The sequence below is a fragment of the Stenella coeruleoalba genome (assembly GCF_951394435.1).
Source record: "Stenella coeruleoalba genome assembly, chromosome: 13".
NCBI lineage: Eukaryota > Metazoa > Chordata > Mammalia > Artiodactyla > Delphinidae > Stenella > Stenella coeruleoalba.
Window position 1 is genome coordinate 27989908 of NC_137159.1, and position 23074 is coordinate 28012981.

The 23074-nt window shown below is 40.3% G+C and overlaps 1 protein-coding gene across 6 annotated transcripts in view; it reads right to left on the reverse strand.

The window, feature by feature from the left end:
* The window catches only part of ALMS1 (ALMS1 centrosome and basal body associated protein), a 220524-nt gene extending 202131 nt beyond the window's left edge, over positions 1-18393 (reverse strand). For 5 of the 6 annotated variants that reach the window (XM_079940071.1, XM_079940069.1, XM_079940068.1 and 2 more), the window contains exon 1: positions 17989-18393. In XM_079940071.1, coding sequence (XP_079796197.1) covers positions 17989-18291 — 303 coding nt within the window. In that variant the 5' untranslated portion in view covers positions 18292-18393. The remainder of the gene's footprint in view (positions 1-17988) is intronic. The other variant, XM_079940070.1, reaches the window with a different exon arrangement.
* Between the last annotated feature and the right edge of the window lie 4681 nt (positions 18394-23074).

Consider the following 23074-nt stretch of genomic DNA (forward strand, 5'->3'; position numbering starts at 1 on the left):
ATGTGTAGGCTTCTGTGTGAGATTTTGTCTGTATAGCTTTGCTTTCACCATTTGTCCTAGGGTTCTGACCGTCTGGTTTTTCTCTTTTTCTTTTTACTTAAAAAAATTTTTTTTTCTTAATAATTATTTTTATTTTAATAACTTTATTTTATCTTATCCTACTTTATTTTATCCTCCTACCTTCCTTCCTTCCTTTCTTTCTCTCTTTCTCTCTTTCTTTCTTTCTATTTTTTCTCCCTTTTATTCTGAGGCGTGTAGATGAAAGGCTCTTGGTGCTCCAGCCAGGGATCAGTGCTGTGCCTCTGAGGTGGGAGACCCAACTTCAGGACACTGGTCCACGAGACCTCCCAGCTCCATGTAAAATCAAACCACGAAAATCTCCCAGAGATCTCCATCTCAACACCAAGACCACACCCAGCTTCAGTCAATGACCAGCAAGCTACAGTGCTGGACACCCTATGCCAAACAACTAACAATACAGGAACACAGCCCCATCCATTAGCAGAGAGGCTGCCTAAAATCATAAAAAGGCTACAGACACCCCAAAACACACCACCAAACGTGGACCTCCCCACCAGAAAGACAAGATCCAGCCTCATCCACCAGAACACAGGCACTAGGCCCCTCCACCAGGAAACCTACACAACCCACTGAACCAACCTTAGCCACTGGGGGCAGACACCAAAAACAATGGGAACTACAAACCTGCAGCCTGCGAAAAGGAGACCTCAAACGCAGTAAGATAAGCAAAATGAAAAGACAGAAAACCACACAGCAGATGAAGGAGCAAGGTAAAAACCCACCAGACTTAACAAATAAAGAGGAAATAGGCAGTCTACCTGAAAAAGAATTCAGAATAATGATAGTAAAGATAATCCAAAATCTTGAAAATAGAATAGAGAAAATGCAAGAAACATTTAACAAGGACCTAGAAGACCTAAAGAGGAAACAAGCAATGATGAACAACACAATAAATGAAATTAAAAATACTCTAGAAGGCATCAATAGCAGAATAACTGAGGCAGAAGAACGGAAAAGTGACCTGGAAGATAAAATAGTGGAAATAACTACTGCAGAGCAGAATAAAGAAAAAAGAATGAAAAGAACTGAGGACAGTCTCAGAGACCTCTGGGATAACATTAAATGCACCAACATTCGAATTATAGGGGTCCCAGAAGAAGAAGAGAAAAAGAAAGGGACTGAGAAAATATTTGAAGAGATTATAGTTGAAAACTTCCCTACTATGGGAAAGGAAATAGTTAATCAAGTCCAGGAAGCACAGAGAGTCTCATACAGGATAAATCCAAGGAGAAATACGCCAAGACACATATTAATCAAACTATCAAAAATTAAATACAAAGAAAACATATTAAAAGCAGCAAGGGAAAAACAACAAATAACACACAAGGGAATCCCCATAAGGTTAACAGCTGATCTTTCAGCAGAAACTCTGCAAGCCAGAAGGGAGTGGCAGGACGTATTTAAAGTGATGAAGGAGAAAAACCTACAACCAAGATTACTCTACCCAGAAAAGATCTCATTCAGATTTGATGGAGAAATTAAAACCTTTACAAACAAGCAAAAGCTGACAGAGTTCAGCACCACCAAACCAGCTTTACAACAAGTGCTAAAGGAACTTCTCTAGGCAAGAAACACGAGAAGGAAAAGACCTACAAAAATAAACCCAAAACAATTAAGTAAATGGGAATAGGAACATACATATTGATAATTACCTTAAATGTAAATGGATTAAATGCTCCCACGAAAAGACACAGACTGACTGAATGGATACAAAAACAAGACCCGTATATATGCTGTCTACAAGAGACCCACTTCAGACCTAGAGACACATACAGACTTAAAGTAAGGGGATGGAAAAAGATATTCCATGCAAATGGAAATCAGAAGAAAGTTGGAGTAGCAATTCTCATATCAGACAAAATAGACTTTAAAATAAAGACTATTACAAGAGACAAATAAGGACACTACATAATGATCAAAGGATAGATCCAAGAAGAAGGTGTAACAGTTGTAAATATTTATGCACCCAACATAGGAGCACCTCAATACATAAGGCAAATACTAACAGCCATAAAAGGGGAAATCGACAGTAACACAATCATAGTAGGGGACTTTAACACCCCACTTCCACCAATGGACAGATCATCCAAAATGAAAATAAATATGGAAACATAAGCTTTAAATGATACATTAAACAAGATGGACTTAATTGATATTTATAGGACTTTTCAACCAAAAACAACAGAATACACATTTTTCTCAATTGCTCATGGAACATTCTCCAGGATAGATCATATCTTGGGTCAATAATCTAGCCTTGGTAAATTTCAGAAAATTGAAATCGTATCAAGTATCTTTTCCAACTACAACACTAGGAGACTAGATATCAATTACAGGAAAAGATCTGTAAAAAATACAAACACATGGAGCTAAACAATACACTACTTAATAACAAAGTGACCACTGAAGAAATCAAAGAGGAAATCAAAAAATACCTAGAAACAAATGACAATGGAGACCCAACGACTCAAAGCCTATGGGATGCAGCAAAAGCAGTTCTAAGAGGGAAGTTTATACAATCCTACCTTAAAAACAGGAAACATTCCAAATAAACAACCTAACCTTGCACCTAAAGCAATTAGAGAAAGAAGAACAAACAAACCCCAATTTAGCAGAAGGAAAGAAATCATAAAGGTCAGATCAGAAATAAATGAAAAAGAAATGAAGGAAACGATAGCAAAGATCAATAAAACTAAAAGCTGGTTCTTTGAGAAGATAAACAAAATTGATAAAGCATTAGGAAGACTCTTCAAGAAAAAAAGGGAGAAGACTCAAATCAATAGAATTAGAAATGAAAAAGGAGAAACAACAACTGACACTGCAGAAATACAAAAGATCATGAGAGATTACTACAAGCAGCTCTATGCCAATAAAATGGACAACCTGGAAGAAATGGACAAATCTTAGAAATGCACAACCTGCCGAGACTGAGCCCAGAAGAAATAGAAAATATGAACAGACCAATCACAAGTAATGAAATTGAAACTGTGATTAAAAATCTTCCAACAAACAAAAGCCCAGGACCAGACGGCTTCACAGGCGAATTCTATCAAACATTTGGAGAAGAGCTAACACCTATCCTTCTCAAACTCTTCCAAAATATAGCAGAGGGAGGAACACTCCCAAACTCATTCTATGTGGCCACCATCACCCTGATACCAAAACCAGACAAAGATGTCACAAAGAAAGGAAACTATAGGCCAATATCATTGATGAAAATAGATGCAAAAATCCTCAACAAAATACTAGCAAACAGAATCCAACAGCACATTAAAAGGATCATACACCGTGATCATGTGGGGTTTATTCCAGGAACGCAAGGATTCTTCAATATACGCAAATCAATCAATGTGATACACCATATTAACAAATTGAAGGAGAAAAACCATATGATCATCTCAATAGATGCAGAAAAAGCTTTTGACAAAATTCAACACCCATTTATGATAAAAACCCTGCAGAAAGTAGGCATAGAGGGAACTTTCCTCAACATAATGAAGGCCATATATGACAAACCCACAGCCAACATCGTCCTCAATGGTGAAAAACTGAAACATTTCCACTAAAATCAGGAAAAATACAAGGTTACCCACTCTCACCACTCTTATTCAACATAGCTTTGGAAGTTCTAGCCACAGCAATCAGAGAAGAAAAAGAAATAAAAGGAATCCAAGTCAGAAAAGAAGAAGTAAAGCTGTCACTGTTTGCAGATGACATGATACTATTCATAGAGAATCCTAAAGATGCTACTAGAAAACTACTAGAGCTAATCAATGAATTTGGTAGAGTAGCGGGATAAAAAGTTAATGCACAGAAATCTCTGGCATTCTTATACACTCGTGATGAAAAATCTGAAAGTGAAATTAAGAAAACACTCCCATTTACTATTGCAACAAAAAGAATAAAATATCTAGGAATAAACCTACCTAAGGAGACAAAAGAACTGTATGCAGAAATTTATGAGACACTGATGAAAGAAATTAAAGATGATACAAATAGATGGAAAGATATACCATGTTCTTGGATTGGAAGAATCAACATTGTGAAAATGACTCTACTACCCAAAGCAATCTACAGATTCAATGCAATCCCTATCAAAGTACCACAGGCATTTTTTACAGAACTAGAACAACAAATTTCACAATTTGTATGGAAACACAGAAGACCCCGAATAGCCAAAGCAATCTTGAGAAAGAAAAATGGAGCTGCAGGAATCAGGCTCCCTGACTTCAGACTATACTACAAAGCTACAGTAATCAAGACAGTATGGTACTGGCACAAAAACAGAAATATAGATCAATGGAACAGGATAGAAAGTTCAGAGATAAACCCACACACATATGATCACCTTCTCTTTGATAAAGGAGAAAAGACAGCCTCTTCAATAAGTGGTGCTGGGAAAACTGGACAGGTACATGTAAAAGTATGAAATTAGAACACTCCCTAACACCATACACAAAAATAAACTCAAAATGGATTAAAGACCTAAATGTAAGGCCAGACACTATCAAACTCTTAGAGGAAAACATAGGCAGAACACTCTATGACATAAATCACAGAAAGATCCTTTTTGACCCACTTCCTAGAGAAATGGAAATAAAAACAAAAATAAACAAATGGAACCTAATAAAACTTAAAAGCTTTTGCCCGCATACCACAAAAAGAAAAAAAAACAACTACAAATAGGACAACCATACGACCCAGCAATCTCACTACTGGGCATATACCCTGAGAAAACCATAATTCAAAAAGAGTTATGTACCAAAATGTTCATTGCAGCTCTATTTACAATAGCCAGGACATGGAAGCAACCTAAGTGTCCATCAACAGATGAATGGATAAAGAAGATGTGGCATATATATACAATGGAATATTACTCAGCCATAAAAAGAAACGAAATTGAGTTATTTGTAGTGAGGTGGATGGACCAAGAGTCTGTCATACAGAGTGAAGTAAGTCAGAAAAAGAAAGACAAATACCGTATGCTAACACATATATATGGAATGTAAGAAAATAAAATGTCATGAAGAGCCTAGGGGTAGGATGGGAATAAAGACACAGACCTACTAGAGCATGGACTTGAGGATATGGGGAGGGGCAAGGGCAAGCTGTGACGAAGTGAGAGAGTGGCATGGACATATATACACTATGAAACGTAGGGTGCATAGCTAGTGGGAAGCAGCCGCATGGCACAGGGAGATCAGCTAGGTGGTTTGTGACCACCTAGAGGGGTGGGATAGGGAGGGTGGGAGGGAGGGACGGAGGGAGACGCAAGAGGGAAGATATATGGGAACATATGTATATGTATATCTGACTCACTCTGTTGTAAAGCAGAAACTAACACACCATTTTAGAGCAATTATACTCCAATAAAGATGTTAAAAAAAAAAAAAGTACAAGAGAATATTATTCAGCCTTAAAAGGAAGTTAATCTGTCACATGTTACAACGTGCATGAACCTTGAGGACATTAAGCTAAGTGAAATAAGCCAGTCACAAAAGACCAATAGTGTATGATTCCTCTTAAATGAGGTATCCAGATTAATCAAATTCACAGAAACACAAAGTAGAATGGTTGTTACTAGGGGCTGGGGTGAGAGGGAATGCGGAGTTGGTTGTTTACAGGTGCAGAGCTTCAGTTTAAGAGTTCAGGACATTGATTGCACAACAATGTTAACATATTTAACATTACTGAACTGTACACTTTAAAATGGTTAACGTGGTTAAGATGTTATGTGTATTTTACCACATAAAATTTAAAAAAAAATTTTTTTTTTCAAAAAAAATCCCCACATAAACCAAAACAGAAAATTTCTTTATTTCTTTTACAAGAAATACTAAGGGAAGTGCCTAAGGGACATTTCAGAATGATAAAAGGGTCAATCCACCAAGACTACCTAATAATTAAAAATATATATGCACCTAGCATCAGAGCTCCAAAACACCTTAAGTAAAAACTAACAGAACTGGGAACTGCCCTGGTGGTGCAGTGATTAAGAATCCACCTGCCAATTCAGGGGACATGGGTTCGAGCTCTGCTCCGGTAAGATCCCACATGCTGCAGAGCAACTAAATCCGTGCACCACAACTACTGAGCCTGCGTTCTAGAGCCCATAAGCCACAGCTACTGAGCCCATGTGCTGCAACTGCTGAAGCCAGTGTGCCCAGAGCCCATGTTCCGCAAAGGGAGAGGCCACTGCAATGAGAAGCCCAGGCACCGCAGCAAAGAGCAGCCCCCACTCCCACAACTAGGGAAAAAGCACGCACGCAGCAACGAACACCCAACACAGCCAAAAATAAATAAATAAATAAGGTTATTAAAAAAAAAAAATTAACAGAACTGAAGGAAAAAAGAGACAATCCAACAATAATTAGACCTCAATACTCCAGGTTCCAAAAGCAGTGGATGGATGGAGATTCTGTGGATGATTCTTGAACATTAAAAAAAAAACAACAGAGCAAATGTCAATGGCTCTCCTATATACCAGCAATGAACAACTGGAATTTGAAATTAAAAACACAATACCATTGGGGCTTCCCTGGCAGTCCAGTGGTTAAGACTCCACACTTCTGCTGCAGGGGGTGCAGGTTTGATCCCTGGTCAGGAAACTAAGATCCCACATGCCACATGGCATGGCCAAAAAAACCCTCAAAAAACAAAAAAACACCACAATACCATTTACATTAGCACCCCAAAAATTAAATACTTAGGTATAAATCTAACCAAATATATACAAGATCTACATGAGGGAAACTATAAAACTCCAGCAAAAGAAATCAAAAAGGAACTAATTAAATGGATGAATAGTCCTTTTTCATGGTTAGAAAGACTCAATACTGTCAATGTCAGTTCCTCCCAACCTGTTGTATAGATTCAATACAATTCCAATCAAAATCCAAGAAAATTATTTTGTGGACATTGACAAACTGGTTCTAAAGTTTATATGAAGAGTCAAAATACCCAGCATAGCCAGCACAAAATTGAAGAAGCCAAAGTGGGAGGACTGATACTACTTGACTTAAAGACTTACTATAAAGCTACAGCAATCAAGAGTGTGGTATTGGTGAAAGACTAGACAAACAGATCACTGTAACACAACAGAGTCCAGAAATAGACCCACATAAAGAAAACTGATAATTGACAAAGGAACCAAGGCAACGTAATGGAGCAAAGACAGTCTTTTCAACAAATTATGCTGGAATAACTGGACATCCACGTGCAAAAAGTGAATCTAGACACAGATCTTACCCCTTTCACAAAACTTAACTCAAAATGGATCATAGATGTAAATGCAGAATGCAAAACTATAAAAACTATAAAACACCTAGAAGATAATATAGGAGAAAACCTAGATCACCTTGGCTATGGTGATCACTTTTTAGGTACAACACGAAAGGCACAATCCCTGAAATAACTGATAAGCTGCACTCATCAAAATTAAAAACCTTTGTTCTGTGGAAGATAATGTTAAGAGAATGAGAAGACGAGCCACAGACTGGGAGATATTTCTAATAGACATATCTGATAAGGACTGTTAACCAAAATATACAAAGAACTCTTAAAACTCAACAATATGAAAACAAACAACTTGGTTAGAAAATGGGCAACAGACCACCAAAGAAGATATACAACTGGAATAAGCATATGAAAAGATGCTGAGTATCATTTATCATTAGGGAACTGTAAAGTAAAACAATGAGACACTACTACCTACCTATTAGAATAGCCAAAATCCAAAACACTGACAACAAATGCTGCCGAGGATATGGAACAACAGGAACTCTCATTCACTGCTGAATGATGGTGGGAAAGCAAAATGGTACGGTCACTTTGTAAGACAATTTGGCAGTTTCTTATAAAACTAAACATGTTATTAGCATACAATCTAGTAATCAAACTCCTTGGTACTGACCCAAATGGACTGAAAAGATATGTCTACACAAAAACCTGCACATGGATGTTTAGAGCAGCTTTACTCATAACTGCCAAAACTTGAAAGCAACTAAAATATCCTTTAGTAGGTGAATGGATAAGATAAACTAGACAACGTAATATTATTCAGCACTAAAAAGAAATGAGCTGGGCTTCCCTGGTGGCGCAGTGGTTAAGAGTCCGCCTGCCGATGCAGGGGACACGGGTTCGTGCCCCAGTCCGGGAAGATCCCACATGCCACGGAGCGGCTGGGCCCATGAGCCATGGCTGCTGAGCCTGCGCATCCAGAGCCTGTGCTCCGCAACGGGAGAGGCCACAACAGTGAGAGGCCCGCGTACCGCAAAAAAAAAAAAGAGAAAAGAAATGAGCTACCAAGTCATGAAAAGACATGGAGAAACTATACTGTACCATAATGGTGGATACATGCCATTATACGTTCGTCAAAAACCATAGAATGTACAATACCAAAAGTGAGCCCTAATGTAAACTCTGGTTTTGGATGTCAATGTAGATTCATTGTAACAAACACACTCCACTCTGATGTGGGATATTGACAGTGGAGGAGGCTGTGCATGTGTGGGGGCAGGAGGTGGATGGGAAATCTCTGTACCATCTGATCAATTTTTCTTTGAACCTAAAACTGCTCTAAAAAATAGTCTGTTGAGGGAATTCCCCAGGGTGGTCTAGTGGTTAGGATTCCGTGCTTTCACTGCCAAAGGCACGGGTTCAGTCCCTGGTTGGGGAACTAAGATCCCACAAGCTGTGGGGTGCAGCAAAAAAACAAACAAACAACAACAACATAGTCTATTGAAAAACAACCAAAACAAAAAAACCTCTGGTCCAGCAATGCAAGGAGTTAGGAAATCATCACTCCCATCCCCACAAAAAGAGAAAAAGCTGAACAAGTTGAAAATCAACAACTCTTCTTACATCCACCAGGGAACTGAAATGAAGGGCAAACTACAGTCTCCCAAATTAGAGAGACAAACGGATACAGAGAATCACAACTTAATGGAACAGAATCCCAGAGCAGACACCACCATGGGGACCTGTACTAGGGTAGGCAAGCCTAAACTGTAATTGACAAATTGCTAGAGGCTCAGGGTAGACAACCCTGAGATTTAAAAGCTCCTGGGAAACAATCTTAGAGGGGCTCCCACACTTTATGAGTTTTACCTCCAGGAACTGTACCAGGTTCCACAGTTAAGATCAGAGAAAAATCTCCTCTCGCTCTGGCAGGGGGAGGGCAAAAGCAGCCATTTTGAAACAAGCCTAGAGTATTCTGTTCTTAACAAGACCTGCCCTCAAAAGAAACTATTTTACCAGAGCCTGGGGTTTTACCAGAGACTAAGTGATGCAGGGGAAGGGAAATACCCAACTCCAGCCCCCTTCTAGCTTTCCTGTCTCACCTAAGGGGAAAACAATGAGAAACCCTAGTGAAGATCACAGCCCAGGGAAAGTCCTAATAATAGGACTATAGAACACTTACCCTCCACCCACACCTTACCACTACATCAACAGGGCTCCTGATAATGATGGTATATGAATGAAAGAACAGCACAACTCATACCTTACTTAAGAAGTCCTCAGAGGGACTTCCCTGGTGGCACAATGGTTAAGAATCCGCCTGCCAACACAGGACACACGGGTTCAAGCCCTGATCCAGGAAGATCCCACATGCCGCAGAGCAACAAAGCCCATGCACCACAACTACTGAGCCTGCGCTCTGGAGTCCACAAGTTGCAACTACTGAGTCCGTGTGCCACAACTAATGAAGCCCACGCACCTGGAGCCATCCCAACAAGAAGCCTGCGCAGCGCAACAAAGAGCAGCCCCCACTCGCCGCAACTAGAGAAAGGCCGTGCACAGCAACAAAGACCCAACACAGCCAAAAATAAATAAATAAAAATAAATTTATTTTAAAATTCCATATTTAAAAATAAAATAAAAGAAGTCCTTAGAGAAATCCAAAGACAACAGGGGGAACAAAAACAAGGTCACCAGAGGAAATTTTAGCCTTTGACACCTACAGCTATAGCAAACAATAAACACAAAATCACCTCTAACCAGATAAACTTATAAAACTTCACATTAAAGGTCTATTTACTTCAGTTCCTTTCATATCATATTCATTCAGTACATGCCTGGCTTTCAACAAAAAAAATTACAAGACATACAATACATAAAACTAGTTTGAAGACACAAAGCAAGCATCAGAACCAGAATCAGATAAGGCAGACATATTCGAGTTTCAGTTTGTAAAGATGAAGACGTTTTGGAGATGGATGGTAGTGAAGATTACAAAACAGTGTGAATGTACTTAATGCCACATAAAAATGGCTAAAATGGAGAAATTCCCTGGTGGTCCAGTGGTTAGGACTCAGTGCTTTCACTGCTGGGCCCATGGCTTCAACCCCTGGTCGAGGAATTCAGATCCTGCAAGCCACGCAGCGCAGCCAAAATAAATAATTTTTTTAAAAGGTTAAAATGGTAACTTTTATGTTATATATATTTTACTGCAATTTTTAAAAAAAGAAAAAGAAATCAAGTTGGAAAAAAAGAAATGAGCTACCAAACCATGAAAACACATGGGAGGAAACTTAAATGCATATTGCTAAGTGAAGGAAGCCATTCTAAAAAGGCTACATAGGGACTTCCCTGGTAGCACAGTGGTTAAGAATCCGCCTGCCAATGCAGGGACACAGGTTTAAGCCCTGGTCTGGGAAGATCCCACATGCCGCAGAGCAACTAAGCCTGTGTGCCACAACTACTGAGCCTGCACTCTACAGCCTGCGAGCTACAACTACTGAGCCTGCGTGCACAATTACTGAAGCCCATGCTCCGCAATAAGAGAAGCCACCTCAATGAGAAGCTCGCACACCACAACAAAGAGTAGCCCCCACTCACCGCAAGCAGAGAAAAAGCCCACGCGCAGCAACAAAGACCCAACACAGTCAAAAATAAATAAATTTATTTTTAAAATAAATAAATAATAAAAAATAAAAAGGCTACATACTGTATGATTCTGACTACATGACTTTCTGGAAAAAGCAAAACTGTGGATACAGTAAAAATATCAGCAGCTGCCAGGGTTTCAGAGGAAGAAAGGGAGGGATAAACAGGTAGAGCACACGGATTTTTTTAGGCAGTGAAACTGTTCTGTGTGATACTGTAATAGTGGATATATGTCATTATACATTTGTCAAAACCCACAGAATGTACAAAAAGTGGACTCTGATAAAAACATGCACTTCAATTAATAATGTATCAATATCAGCTTACCGATTGTAACAAATGTGCCACCCTAATACAAGATGCTAATAATAGAGAAAACAGGGGAGGAAAAAGAGGTACATGAGAATTCTGTACTTTCTGCTAAACATAAATCTGCTCCCAAAAAAGTCTATTAATTAAAATGAAAAAAAAATGATAGCTACCTGTGACAAGACCAACAAGGAAATATAAGATGTGAATACTCTATAAACAAACTACGTCTATGGATATTATAGAACACTCCAGCCTAGGGTAGCAGAATACACCTCAGCATACATGGAACAACTCCAGAACAGACCATATGTTAGGCCATAAAACAAGCCTCAAATTTTTTTTTTAATTTTATTTTATTGAAGTATAAGTGATTTACAATGTTGTGTTAATTTCTGCTGTACAGCACAGTGACTCAATTATACACATAAGTCTCAAATTTTTTAAATAACTGAAATCATGGAAAGTATATTCTCCAACCAAAATGGAATGAAATTAGAAATCAATAACAGAAGGAAATTGAGGAAATTAACAAATACGTGGAAATCAAGCAACAGACTCCTAAATAACCAATGGGTCAAAAAAAGAAATCACGAAGAGAATTTTCAAACATTTTGAGATAGACAACAGGCAGAAAACAACCCAAATGTCCATCAATTGATGAATGGATAAAAAAATGTAGTATATCCATACAATGGAATATTATTAAGTCATAAAAAAGAATGAAAAATTGATGTTATATACATGGATGTTTCCTAAAAACATTATGCTAAGTGAAAGAGTCCAGTCATAAGACCACATATTGGAATTCGCTGGTGATCCAGTGGTTAGGACTCGGTGCTCTCATTGCCAAGGCCCTGGGTTCGATCACTGCTGGGGGAACTAAGATCCTGAAAGCTGTGTGGCATGCACTACATGTTATATGATTCCATTTATATTAAAGGCCCAGAATAGGCAAATCTAAAGAGAGAGAAAGTAGATTAATGGTTGCTTAGCGGAATGGAAGCTAGAGGGGTGATAGCCAAAGTATACAGAGTTTCTTTTTGAGGTAATGAAAAAATTGTTCTAAAATTGTGGTGATGGCTGCACATATCTATTAATTTACTGAAACCACTGAATTGTGCATTAAAATTCAGGGTAAATTGTATGGTATTTGAATTATATCTCAAAAAACTGTTAAAAATGTTTTTAAATAAGCCAGGTAAGCATTCAGCACATTAAGTAAAATTAAATAAAATATATCTAGGGAAATAGTAAAAGATGAGTACTGAAATTAATGAATTAAATGATGAAAAGCAATAGAATTAAACTTAAATCTAAGAGCTGTTTCCTTGGATGAAAACAATTAACAAGACAAATCCATAGCTAGTCAGATCAAGAGAAGAATAAAACATAATCATATAAAATCTGGAATGAGAAATGGAAATAACCACAGATGCAGTAGAAAAAAATAAAGAATACTATAATTAACCAGAAACCCTTGCTGAAATGATTTTCTAGAAAAATCATAAATTACAAAATTAACCCAAGAAAAGTGAGAGAGTATATACAGATTATAACCCTGAAAGGAATCCAGAGGCACAGTAGTTTCACAAGTGATTATTTTTCAAACATGCAAGAAAATTTTACATTATTTAAACTGTTCCAAGACACAGAAAAATAAAAATCTTCCCAGTACCTTGCAGAAAAACGGCATAATTCTGATTCCAAATTTGACAAAGAAAGGTCAAGAAAACATTTTTAAAAAAACTTAAACCATTATCATTTATCAAATATCTACAAATAAAATCCAGCACTTCCTTAAGAGAAAAATACGCAATAACTGATAGTTTTTATCCTATGAGCACAAGAAAGGATTAATACTAAGAATAAAATCTGTATTAACAGGTCAAAAAAGATTAAGAATTGTACAGTGTAGATAAATTTGGAGATGGGGAGCAGGAAGGTGTAGGGGTTCAGGCCTGTGTTCTCTCCTTCTATGAAATGGTAACCTGTTGATAGGAGAATGCTGAACATTGGGTGAAATCTAGAGGAAAAGAGTGAAAAAGCAGGGCTTCCCTGGTGGCGCAGTGGTTGAGAGTCCGCCTGCCGATGCAGGGGACACGGGTTCATGCCCTGGTCTGGGAAGATCCCACATGCCGCGGAGCGGCTAGGCCCGTGAGCCATGGCCGCTGAGCCTGCGCGTCCAGAGCCTGTGCTCCGCAACAGGAGAGGCCACAACAGTGAGAGGCCCGCGTACCGCAAAAAAAAAAAAGAGTGAAAAAGCAGAAGCTGAAGGAGGAAACATAAAAAGATTTCCAAGCACTGTTGATGACCCATTTAAAAGTTGGAGACCAGACTTCCCTGGTGGTGCAGTGGTTAAGAATCTGCCTGCCAATGCAGGGGACGCGGGTTCGATCCCTGGTCCAGGAAGATCCCACATGCCATGGAGCAACTAAACTCATGCACCACAACTACTGAGCCTACATGCTGCAACTACTGAAGCCCATGCACTCTAGGGCCTGCGTGCCACAACCACTGAGCCCGTGTGCTGCAACTACTGAAGCACGCACGCCTAGAACCCAGTGCTCCACCACAAGAGAAGCCACCGCAATGAGAAGCCCTCTCACTGCAATGAAGAGTAGCCCCCACTCGCCGCAACTAGAGAAAGCTCGCACACAGCAATGAAGACCTAATGCAGCCAAAAAAAAAAAAAAAAGTTGGAGTCCAAGTGGTCAAAAGGTACAAACTTCCAGTTATAAGATAAATAAGTACTAGGGATGCAATGCACAACATGATAAATATAATTAACACTGCTGTATGTTATATATGAAAATTGTTGAGTAAATCCTAAGAGTTCTCAACACCAGAAAAAAATTTTTTTTCTATTTCTTTAATTTTCTAGCTATATGAGATGACTTATTGTGATAACCATTTCATGATGTATATAAGTCAAATAATTATGCTGTATATCTTAAACTAATACAGTGCTTTATGTCAATTATATTCAATAAAACTGGAAGAAAAGTAAATAAACAATAAAACTAAAAGAAAAAAAAAGTTGAAGACCAAGAATTTCTATGATACCAATCCACAGAATTGAATTATTTTCCCTAGCACAGTTCAGAAATTTAGGTTTAGGAATTACAAGTAGAGGTGTTTGAAATGGTCCATGTTGAATGGTCTGCAGGACCAGCATAAGACCAATACAGCAAGGGCTCACTTCCCTGAACTCAAAAAAACTTGGTTGTAAGGCGGGTCATATTTTGCATTGAACTTAAAACAGTTCCACGCCTTAGCTCAGTTTCATTAATAGGACTTGCAAACTTAATCAACACCTTACAGATCACCACTAGAACATCCTAATTGCCTACTAAGAGAGATACATGAGAGTGAATCAAATATTACAATTTTGTCATTTAACTTGAGACTAGACTGAATGAAATTAATGTTTCCTATCATTTGGTGTCTTCCTTTGAATACACTGAATTAAATACTACACAACAAACTCATCTTCAAAAATTTTATAGTTCAGGGCTTCCCTGGTGGTGCAGTGGTTAAGAATCTGCCTGCCAATACAAGGCACACGGGTTCCAGCCTTGGCCCGGGAAGATCCCACATGCCGCAGAGCAACTAAGCCCATGTGCCGCAACTACTGAGCCTGCACGCCTAGAGCCTGTGCTCCGCAAAAAGAGAAGCTACCGTGGGCTTCCCTGGTGGCGCAGTGGTTGGGAGTCCGCCTGCCGCTGCGGGGGGCGCGAGTTCGTGCCCCAGTCCGGGAGGATCCCCCGTGCCGCGGAGCGGCTGGGACCGTTGGCCATGGCCGCTGGGCCTGCGCGTTCGGAGCCTGTGCTCCGCCCCCGCTCACCGCAACTAGAGAAAGACCACGTACAGCAACGAAGACCCAACACAGCCAAAAATAAATTAATTTAAAAGAAATGTTATAGGGGCTTCCCTGGTGGCGCAGTAGTTGAGAGTCCGCCTGCCGATGTAAGGGACACGGGTTCGTGCCCCGGTCTGGGAAGATCCCACATGCCGCGGAGCGGCTGGGCCCGTGAGCCATGGCCGCTGAGCCTGCGCGTCTGGAGCCTGTGCTCCGCAACATGAGAGGCAAAAAAAAAAAAAAAAAAAAAAGAAATGTTGTAATAAATTTCTAGCAAGAAATATATTAAAGTTTCTCCTGTAAACATTTTCCAACTTACACCAGTAAATCTTAATATGTTAGTGAACAAAAAATTATTTTAATACTCTTTATATCATCTTAGAACTACCTTTAATACAGCACATCACCCACACCTTCATATACCCTCCAAGGTAAATAGGACAATATCTGATTTCTCTCAAAAACAGAAACAAAACACCTCTATGGAAAAAGCACTCTGGGCTCTAAGAAGCAATATCTTCTATTACACATAGATAGATCACTGTTAGACAGGATAATAATTTTTTCACACTGGCTGTAATAAGCAGTAAAGTGGTTTAATTAAAATCTTCTCGGAATATTAAATTTATACATTAATAGTTATTCAAACAAGAAGTCATAGAACAAAATTAAAGTTAGGAGACCTCATCCACAAGTGTGGCTTTAATTATGGTCCATATGTAGATAACTTACAACTTGACATGTCCAGCCCAGACCCCTCCTCTGATCTCTAAAACCAAACCCATAATCTTAACACCCATCCCAACCATCCCATCACCCCACCCCATGGCCACCACCCCTACCATAAACCTGGCCATATTTCAACCATTTATCCAATAACCTGACACCTTCTTGCCCTAGTGTTCCACATCTAATCCACTATTAGTGTAAAAATAATGTAAAATTAGTGTATCAGTGTGATTACTTTACCTCTTAAATATCTCTTGAATCAGTCTACGTTTTACTATATCCACCAACACTTCCTTATTCCAAAATACCATCATCATCATTTGCCTGGCAATACTGCAATGACCTCCTAATTAGCATCCCTGACTTATTATTGCAGCTCCCCACCCCACCCTGCTGTCAAAGCTGTTCTCTACTGTGCTACAAAGTGATCTTTCTGAAACACAAATTTTATCCTATACCCCTTTGTTTAAAACATTTTCAATGACTTCCCAGGATAAAGCTTCCAAATCCCTTGCACAGCACACAAAGCCTTGAAGTCTCTGCTCAACCCATATTGGCTTTTGGTTCCTTGACAATGCCACACTCTCTCTTACCGACAGTACCTTTCTATGTGCCTTTCCCTCAGCTGCAAAGCTCCTTCCTTTTCACTTCACCTAGTTGACTGTAACCTGTCTTCAGATCTCAGCTTGTCATAGCTTCCTCAGAGAAGCTTTCCCCAGCTTCACTGGCAAGATGAGATTCCCTTATTGAATGTTTTCAAAGCATGTTAGCACATATCAATTTTACTTTTATTTTTGTGACCCAACTGAATTTTGTCTGCCTCCCTCTTTAGACTGCGTACGCTAGAAAAGCAGAGACAACAAATGTTTGGGTTCACCAAGGTTCCACAGCACCCAGCACAATGTGTGGCCCATGAAGAATGCTCAATGATATATGTTCAGTGAACTCAGCACCAATTGGAACATTTACCAGGCAAAACAACAACTATTACTCTTTAATGATCAACAGTCTACAGCATCAATGTCCAGCAGAACTTTCTGTAGTGATGAAATTATTCTATATCTGCACTGTCCAATTACATAGCCACTAGTCAAGTGTGACTACTGAGCATTGTTCGTACAACAGAAGCACTGAATTTTTAATTTTATTTAATTTTAACAAATTAAGATGTAAGGAGCCACACGCTGCTATGACTACTGTATTGAACGGCACAGGCCTATATAGTCTTTCTTCTGTCTTTTCAATTGTTGTACCTTGTTGTTTTACTCTGCACAGTTGACATCTTGTCTAAGGAGCAGTCCTAGACAATAAACCTTAGGTTTCTTTTTGTCCCCACAAGGTACCTTCACAGAATAGAAATTTCATAAATGTCTGATGACTAGATATCTGAATCGTATAGCAAACCTTTCCTTTGTCCCTGAAAAGGAATCAATTAAATGCAGTTATTTTCAAAATGATCTTCAGGAGGCAACCATAAAATCAGCTCTTTCTAGTTTTCCAGACAGTTGGGAGCTGCAACTTAAGCCTCCTGCGTTTCTAAGCCCCTCCTACCGGCTGGGGACCCCTTTATTGCTACAAACGAGAGGTCAGAGAAGCACAGTTGGCAAGAAGCCTCTAGAGACTAACTACTCAAAGGGTGCACAGAATCCACTCTGCTCCCTCAAGGGCAGTCCCGCCCTTCAGGCAAACTAATCTCCTAATTGTCTCCCCAACAAGATAGTCCCTGGGCAACCACTGTCTCCACTCCTACAACGCCCTTTTCCCCTCCCTCAGGGTATAAAGCCCACCTCCTCCCCAGAGCGTTTCTTAACCACCATATTGGCTCCTCTGAACATCTGGAGTAATTTTAAAAGCCCAGGGGAGAGAGGGAGGGTGGGGAGGTAACAAGAGAGATCTTTGCCTTGAAAGAACAGGAGACTTGGAGTAGTCGGCCAGAAGCCTGGGCAAGAGTCGGGGCCTAGGAGACGAAATGGCCCTACAAGCCTTTAAAAGCACGCGTACTATTCGTCAGGCACCATGACAGTCAGAGAGCAAGAGGAAGCCCGCAAGGGAGAGCAGGCAAAGCGCTCAGGATCCACCCTGCCCGACCACGGCCCATACCCCTCCCCGACCCGGCTCACCTTCCCCAGGCTAGTCAGCTCGCCCTCCGAGCAGCGGTGCCTCGGGAGCGACGGCTGAGGCAAAGTCCGGCCGGGGTGCGCCTGCAGCCAGGCCTTGGCCTCCTCATCCTCCTCGTCGTCCGTACTCTCCCGACGCTGGCTCTCGTAGTTAAAATCCGCGTCCGGCTTCCGCCCCTCCTCTTCCTCCATCTCCTCCGCTTCCTCCATCTCCTCCGCCATCACCACGTCGTACTCGTCCAAGTTCTCCGCCGCCTCCTCCTCCTCCTCGAGCTCTCCTGGCCACGGTATGTCCTCTAGCTCCATATTGGCGTCTAGCTCCAGGAAGCTGAAGAGGAGGAGGGGGAGGGGGGAGGGAAGGGAGGGGAAGAGAGCCTACTGGCGGTTGTGGCCGCGCGCAGGCGCGGAGACCGCCGACGCCTCGCGCCGGCGCCGCGCGGACTGGTCGGGGCAGGGAGTGCGCGCTCTTGTTGCTAAGGGTGTCCCGCGGGGACAGCGGGAAGTTCAGAGGGGCGGAGCTGCTGACAGGCGACGCCGACGCCTCGCCCCTGTCACGCGATGGGATCTTGCTCACAGTACTGTAAGCTCACAATGAACCCGGACTGGGCTTCTGTCGGAAGAGGGGAGAATTCAGTCCTCGGCTGGGCCGGGCCAAAATTGAATTTTGCCCCTGCACAGAGGGACGATCAGACCCTCGGACAAACCCAAAATAATCAAACCTAAAAATTATAAATTTTTAAAGGTTGAGTGCCTAATGTATGACAGGCTGTATCATGGGCACTTGAACCTAACAGTGGAAAAGTGTCAGAGGCAGTAGAGGGTTAAGTAAGAACAGGGCTCTGGTATCAGAAAGATGGGACTGAATCCAAACATGGCCACTTAACAGCAGTGAGACTAAGCCTCTATGAAATGAGGTAATAGGCCCTCGCATAGGATGGTTGTGATAGTTAAGGGAGATAACCAATATGAAGGACTTAGTGGTAGGTATTATTTGTTGATTATTGTACAGTAACATTAAATGCTTACAGTTCTGTGAGACAAGTATTATTACCATTTTGTATTTGAAGAATCTAAGCCTCAGAAAAATAACTTGCCCAATGTCTCTTACCTCGTAAGGGGCTGGCAATGCCATCCCAGGCCTTCTGTAAGTCCAGTAGTTGCCCTTGCCCAGACCTATCAGCTAAAAAAGGACAAAAGAGCAAATATTTATACTGATAGTACCTACATTTGGGGGTTAGTCAATGATTTCAAAATGCTTTAAAAACAAAGATTTCCTTATCACTTAAGAAGCCCTATGAAATGAATGGCAAATTAAAGAATCTTGAGATCCTTTGCTATTATCTAAGGAGATAGCCACAATTAAAGTGGAGTCCAGCAAAAAATTCTTCACGGTATTACCCACAAAAGCAGAGATAAATTGGCAACCAACATTGGTGGCATAAATTAGGGGTATTGCCAAGGATGTAGGTCCTATCTGCCAATGACTCAATCCTGGCAAAACTATAAAGCTAGAATATGGACTGGAGCCCAAAGCCTCAGTGCTGCTTTGAACACCTCGAAATGAACTGAGTACATACAAATACAATTCTTTTTATGGTAGATTGAAGATGTTCCCTGCTGGAGAGCTATGGCTGTAATGGTGGGGAAAAAATTGCTTGGTTTTATATTTCTGACTTGAGAAATTCCAATGTACCTCTCCAGTAACAGGGTCACACATTTCACTGACACTATCATTAAGTAATTCTGTAAAGCTTTACCATTTACTTAGAAACTCCACTGTCCTTATCATCTACAAATGTCAGGAAAAATAAAGGGAACTAATGGAATTATAAAACTAATTATCAAAGCTCTCAGAAACCCTCAGACTTCCAAGACCCAAAGAACTTCTGTTTACCTTGATAGCAATAACATGAACCATTCTAGGATATACATATCTCCTTCTGAGTTAATAATAGGCTGCCTCATGTATTTGGGAATTACTTCCAGTACTAGATTCTACCTTGATGCAAGCTGATATGACTAATTACTGCAGGGAGCCCACACAATAACTACTGCTTTATGAACAATAGGTAGGAGCTGCATTTCCAAAGCACCCACCTAAGCAAACTTTGCATGACCTCAAAGCTGGAGATTTGATCTTTCTGAAAAAAACATCAGAAGAAAACTTCCCATGAACCTCGATGGAAAAGACCTTATTAGGCACTGCTAACAACTGACTCAGCAGTAAAATTCCAAGGCATTGATCTTGGGTTCACGTTTCCCAGCTAAAAATACATGCATCATTTTTGCCTGACTACTGGACGTCCATTCCTTTGGAAGACTGAAGATCCTTGGGAATTCTCCAGAAGCTGCTGATTATAGAAATGGACAGCTTGAACCATGACAACAGAAAAAGATTAACTTTCTGATTCTTCAGCGTCCTTTACCCTACCACTAATCTTGCCTATTATTGTACTTTAACAACTAACAAAATGATTTCTCAGTATGATCTCCCTTATCTTCATCCTGTTACGTTTGACTCCTGTGCTCTTCTGCTGCTTAAGAAAAAGAAGCCTCGTGGTGTATTTTTCTCAAACCATAACTACTGCTCTTAATTAAACTGACTATTGACAAAATTCAGTAGCTGCACTTTTAAACACTTCATAATGTAGATTTTCATCTATAGGTCTCTTCTGGTTCTTAAGCTTTTCTCACGTGATTAATCCCAAACTTCAATCTTATAAAAATTGGACCTTGATCCACACCTCAACAAAATGTTTCTCTGAGAGTATCACAACCGTATCAGAAAAACCTAGCCCTTCAGGAATAGCAACTAATATTGGGGCTATCCTTGCTCCAATAGTCAGTTTGTTCTTTTCAGAAACATTACAGCCCACTTTGCAAAAACCTATTTTACTTAAACAAGAAATCTGCCCATCTTGAGGACAAAATACTGGCTTGCTCCTGATATACTTAATAATACTTATACTCCCAGTATAGTCTGTACCCCGCTAGAGTACTACTTCTTACATAAACATAAGGCTTACACCCTCCTACTAACTTACCCTGTATATTGAATCTAATTGTTAGAGGTTTTCAGGAGCTTAAAATTACCACTCCTCCAGTGGCTCATATTTCTCTGAGAGCAGTACCCACAAACCAAGAAAATGAGGCAAGCACAGACTCACAGGCTACTTGGGAGAACACCCAGGAGGGATAACTGACTTTCTCTGCATATGTACTGTGAATGAAATTCAGTCCCACAACAAAAGTAACACAACTGAAAAAGACGCTCCAAACTCTTTTCTCTGACTTTAGCAAACATTATAAATATGACAACTTCTGCTTTAGAAGCTCAACCAATTAAATTTGAGTTCATTAGCCAGAGTTTTCATGAACAATCACATAGGCATTGATTTCCATTTAGCTAGCCACAGGGGAGTTTGTGTTTAGCAATACTTATTGCTCCATCTGTATCCTTCAGGATAGTAGAACATGAGTAGGATAAAAGATGATAAAACCACCTGGCTTTCTAAAACAGACCCAGCTGGATTATTCTGGGGTATTTTTTCATTGCAGGGTTTTATAATCTGGGCCCCTGGCTTCCAGACTTAATGCAAAGGTGAATAATCATTTTGTTTCTGGTAATTGTTTTTTTGGCAGTTGGTCACTGTACCCTGTCCAGAGTCCTAAATGCTACTACACAGTCATTGTCATGGCGTATGATTCAACAACTTATCCTACAGCTGGAGGACAAGGAAAGATTAACCCTAGTCCCACTACAGTCCATTCTCTGAGTCAGCAGGATCCCAGCAATAGTAAAAAAAAAAAAAAATCTGAATATCATGGATTAACATTCCATGGCCTAACTTTGCCTTTGACCAAAAGTGTTTGGGTTGGGGGACTAAGAAAATAAACCTCTGGCATCTGGAAACTGGCCTGACACTAAGAACTAAGCCTCAGTGTTGCTAGGAGCTGGCCTGGCAGTCAGAGCTATGCCATAATATTTTCCTATTGAGCATAAGCAATCTCATAGAACACCAGCATCACACAAGGTCACTCTGTGACTGTGATGAATGGAGACAAAAAACAAGACCGCTTCATAGTCTTGTCTAAGCACAGAGACAGTGTTACTGTGCAAACCATAAACATACTAAACATCTCCCTCTTCCAACTAATTTGAGGGACTGCTGCTTCTTTTTCAGTTATAGCTCTAGCATCACTCTGTTCTTCCTTCTTCTAGATAAGGTTCATTAAGATACTCAATCATAGAATTATCCCCCCTGATATCATCCAACTCAGTAAAGCCCTGCTTCTCTGAACCTTCCTCAAAATCACTTAACACAAGCCCAAATTCTGTTAAGTCCTAACAACATCCTCTTACTGAGATACTCCACAATTTCCCATTATGTGTGTTCTCCCTTGTTGCAACAAATAATAAATCCAACTTTGCTTAACTATAGGAATATTCCCAGTGATGTTCCCTGGCTGGAGAGCATTGACATATTAAACTAAAGGAACTATGTAAGTTCTATGCTAGTTTTAAGTTTACTGTGAGTGGAGTGCATTCTCAGTTACTAGAATTCTGGTTTCTGCTCTGAAGCACAATACCTCCTGATCAAAGATTGATTGCTTTGTAGGTTCAAGGCACGTGCTAGGAAGTAGGAATGCCATCTCCAGGCACCAATCTTTCTATGTCTAAGCAAGCGCCCCTGTTGATATTTCCTTCTAGCAGTAGTAGTAGCTGGTGTTAAAGATGGCGCTGCCACAAGAAGACAGGACAGGAGCTGAGGATCCTTTTTCCCTGAGAGCACGGAGAAACCTGGCCATCCACTATAGTAAGATTAAACCCAAGCCTCATCATTCAGACTCTTCCTATTCCCTGGGTTCTCCAAACTGTTTCCCTGCTGTTATCTCTTTGGAGAGTTCAGCTTTTGCCCAAATCAGGATTCAGGCCTTCCTGTTTCTCTAGGAAGGAAGAAACTGGGCAAGGATGCACTCAATGCAGGAACAGAAAGCTTTAGTCACTGAAAGAGAGTGGTGATTCTGAGCACACTGTGCTTGGAGACATCAAAAACCACACACACATACACTTTTACCACACATACAC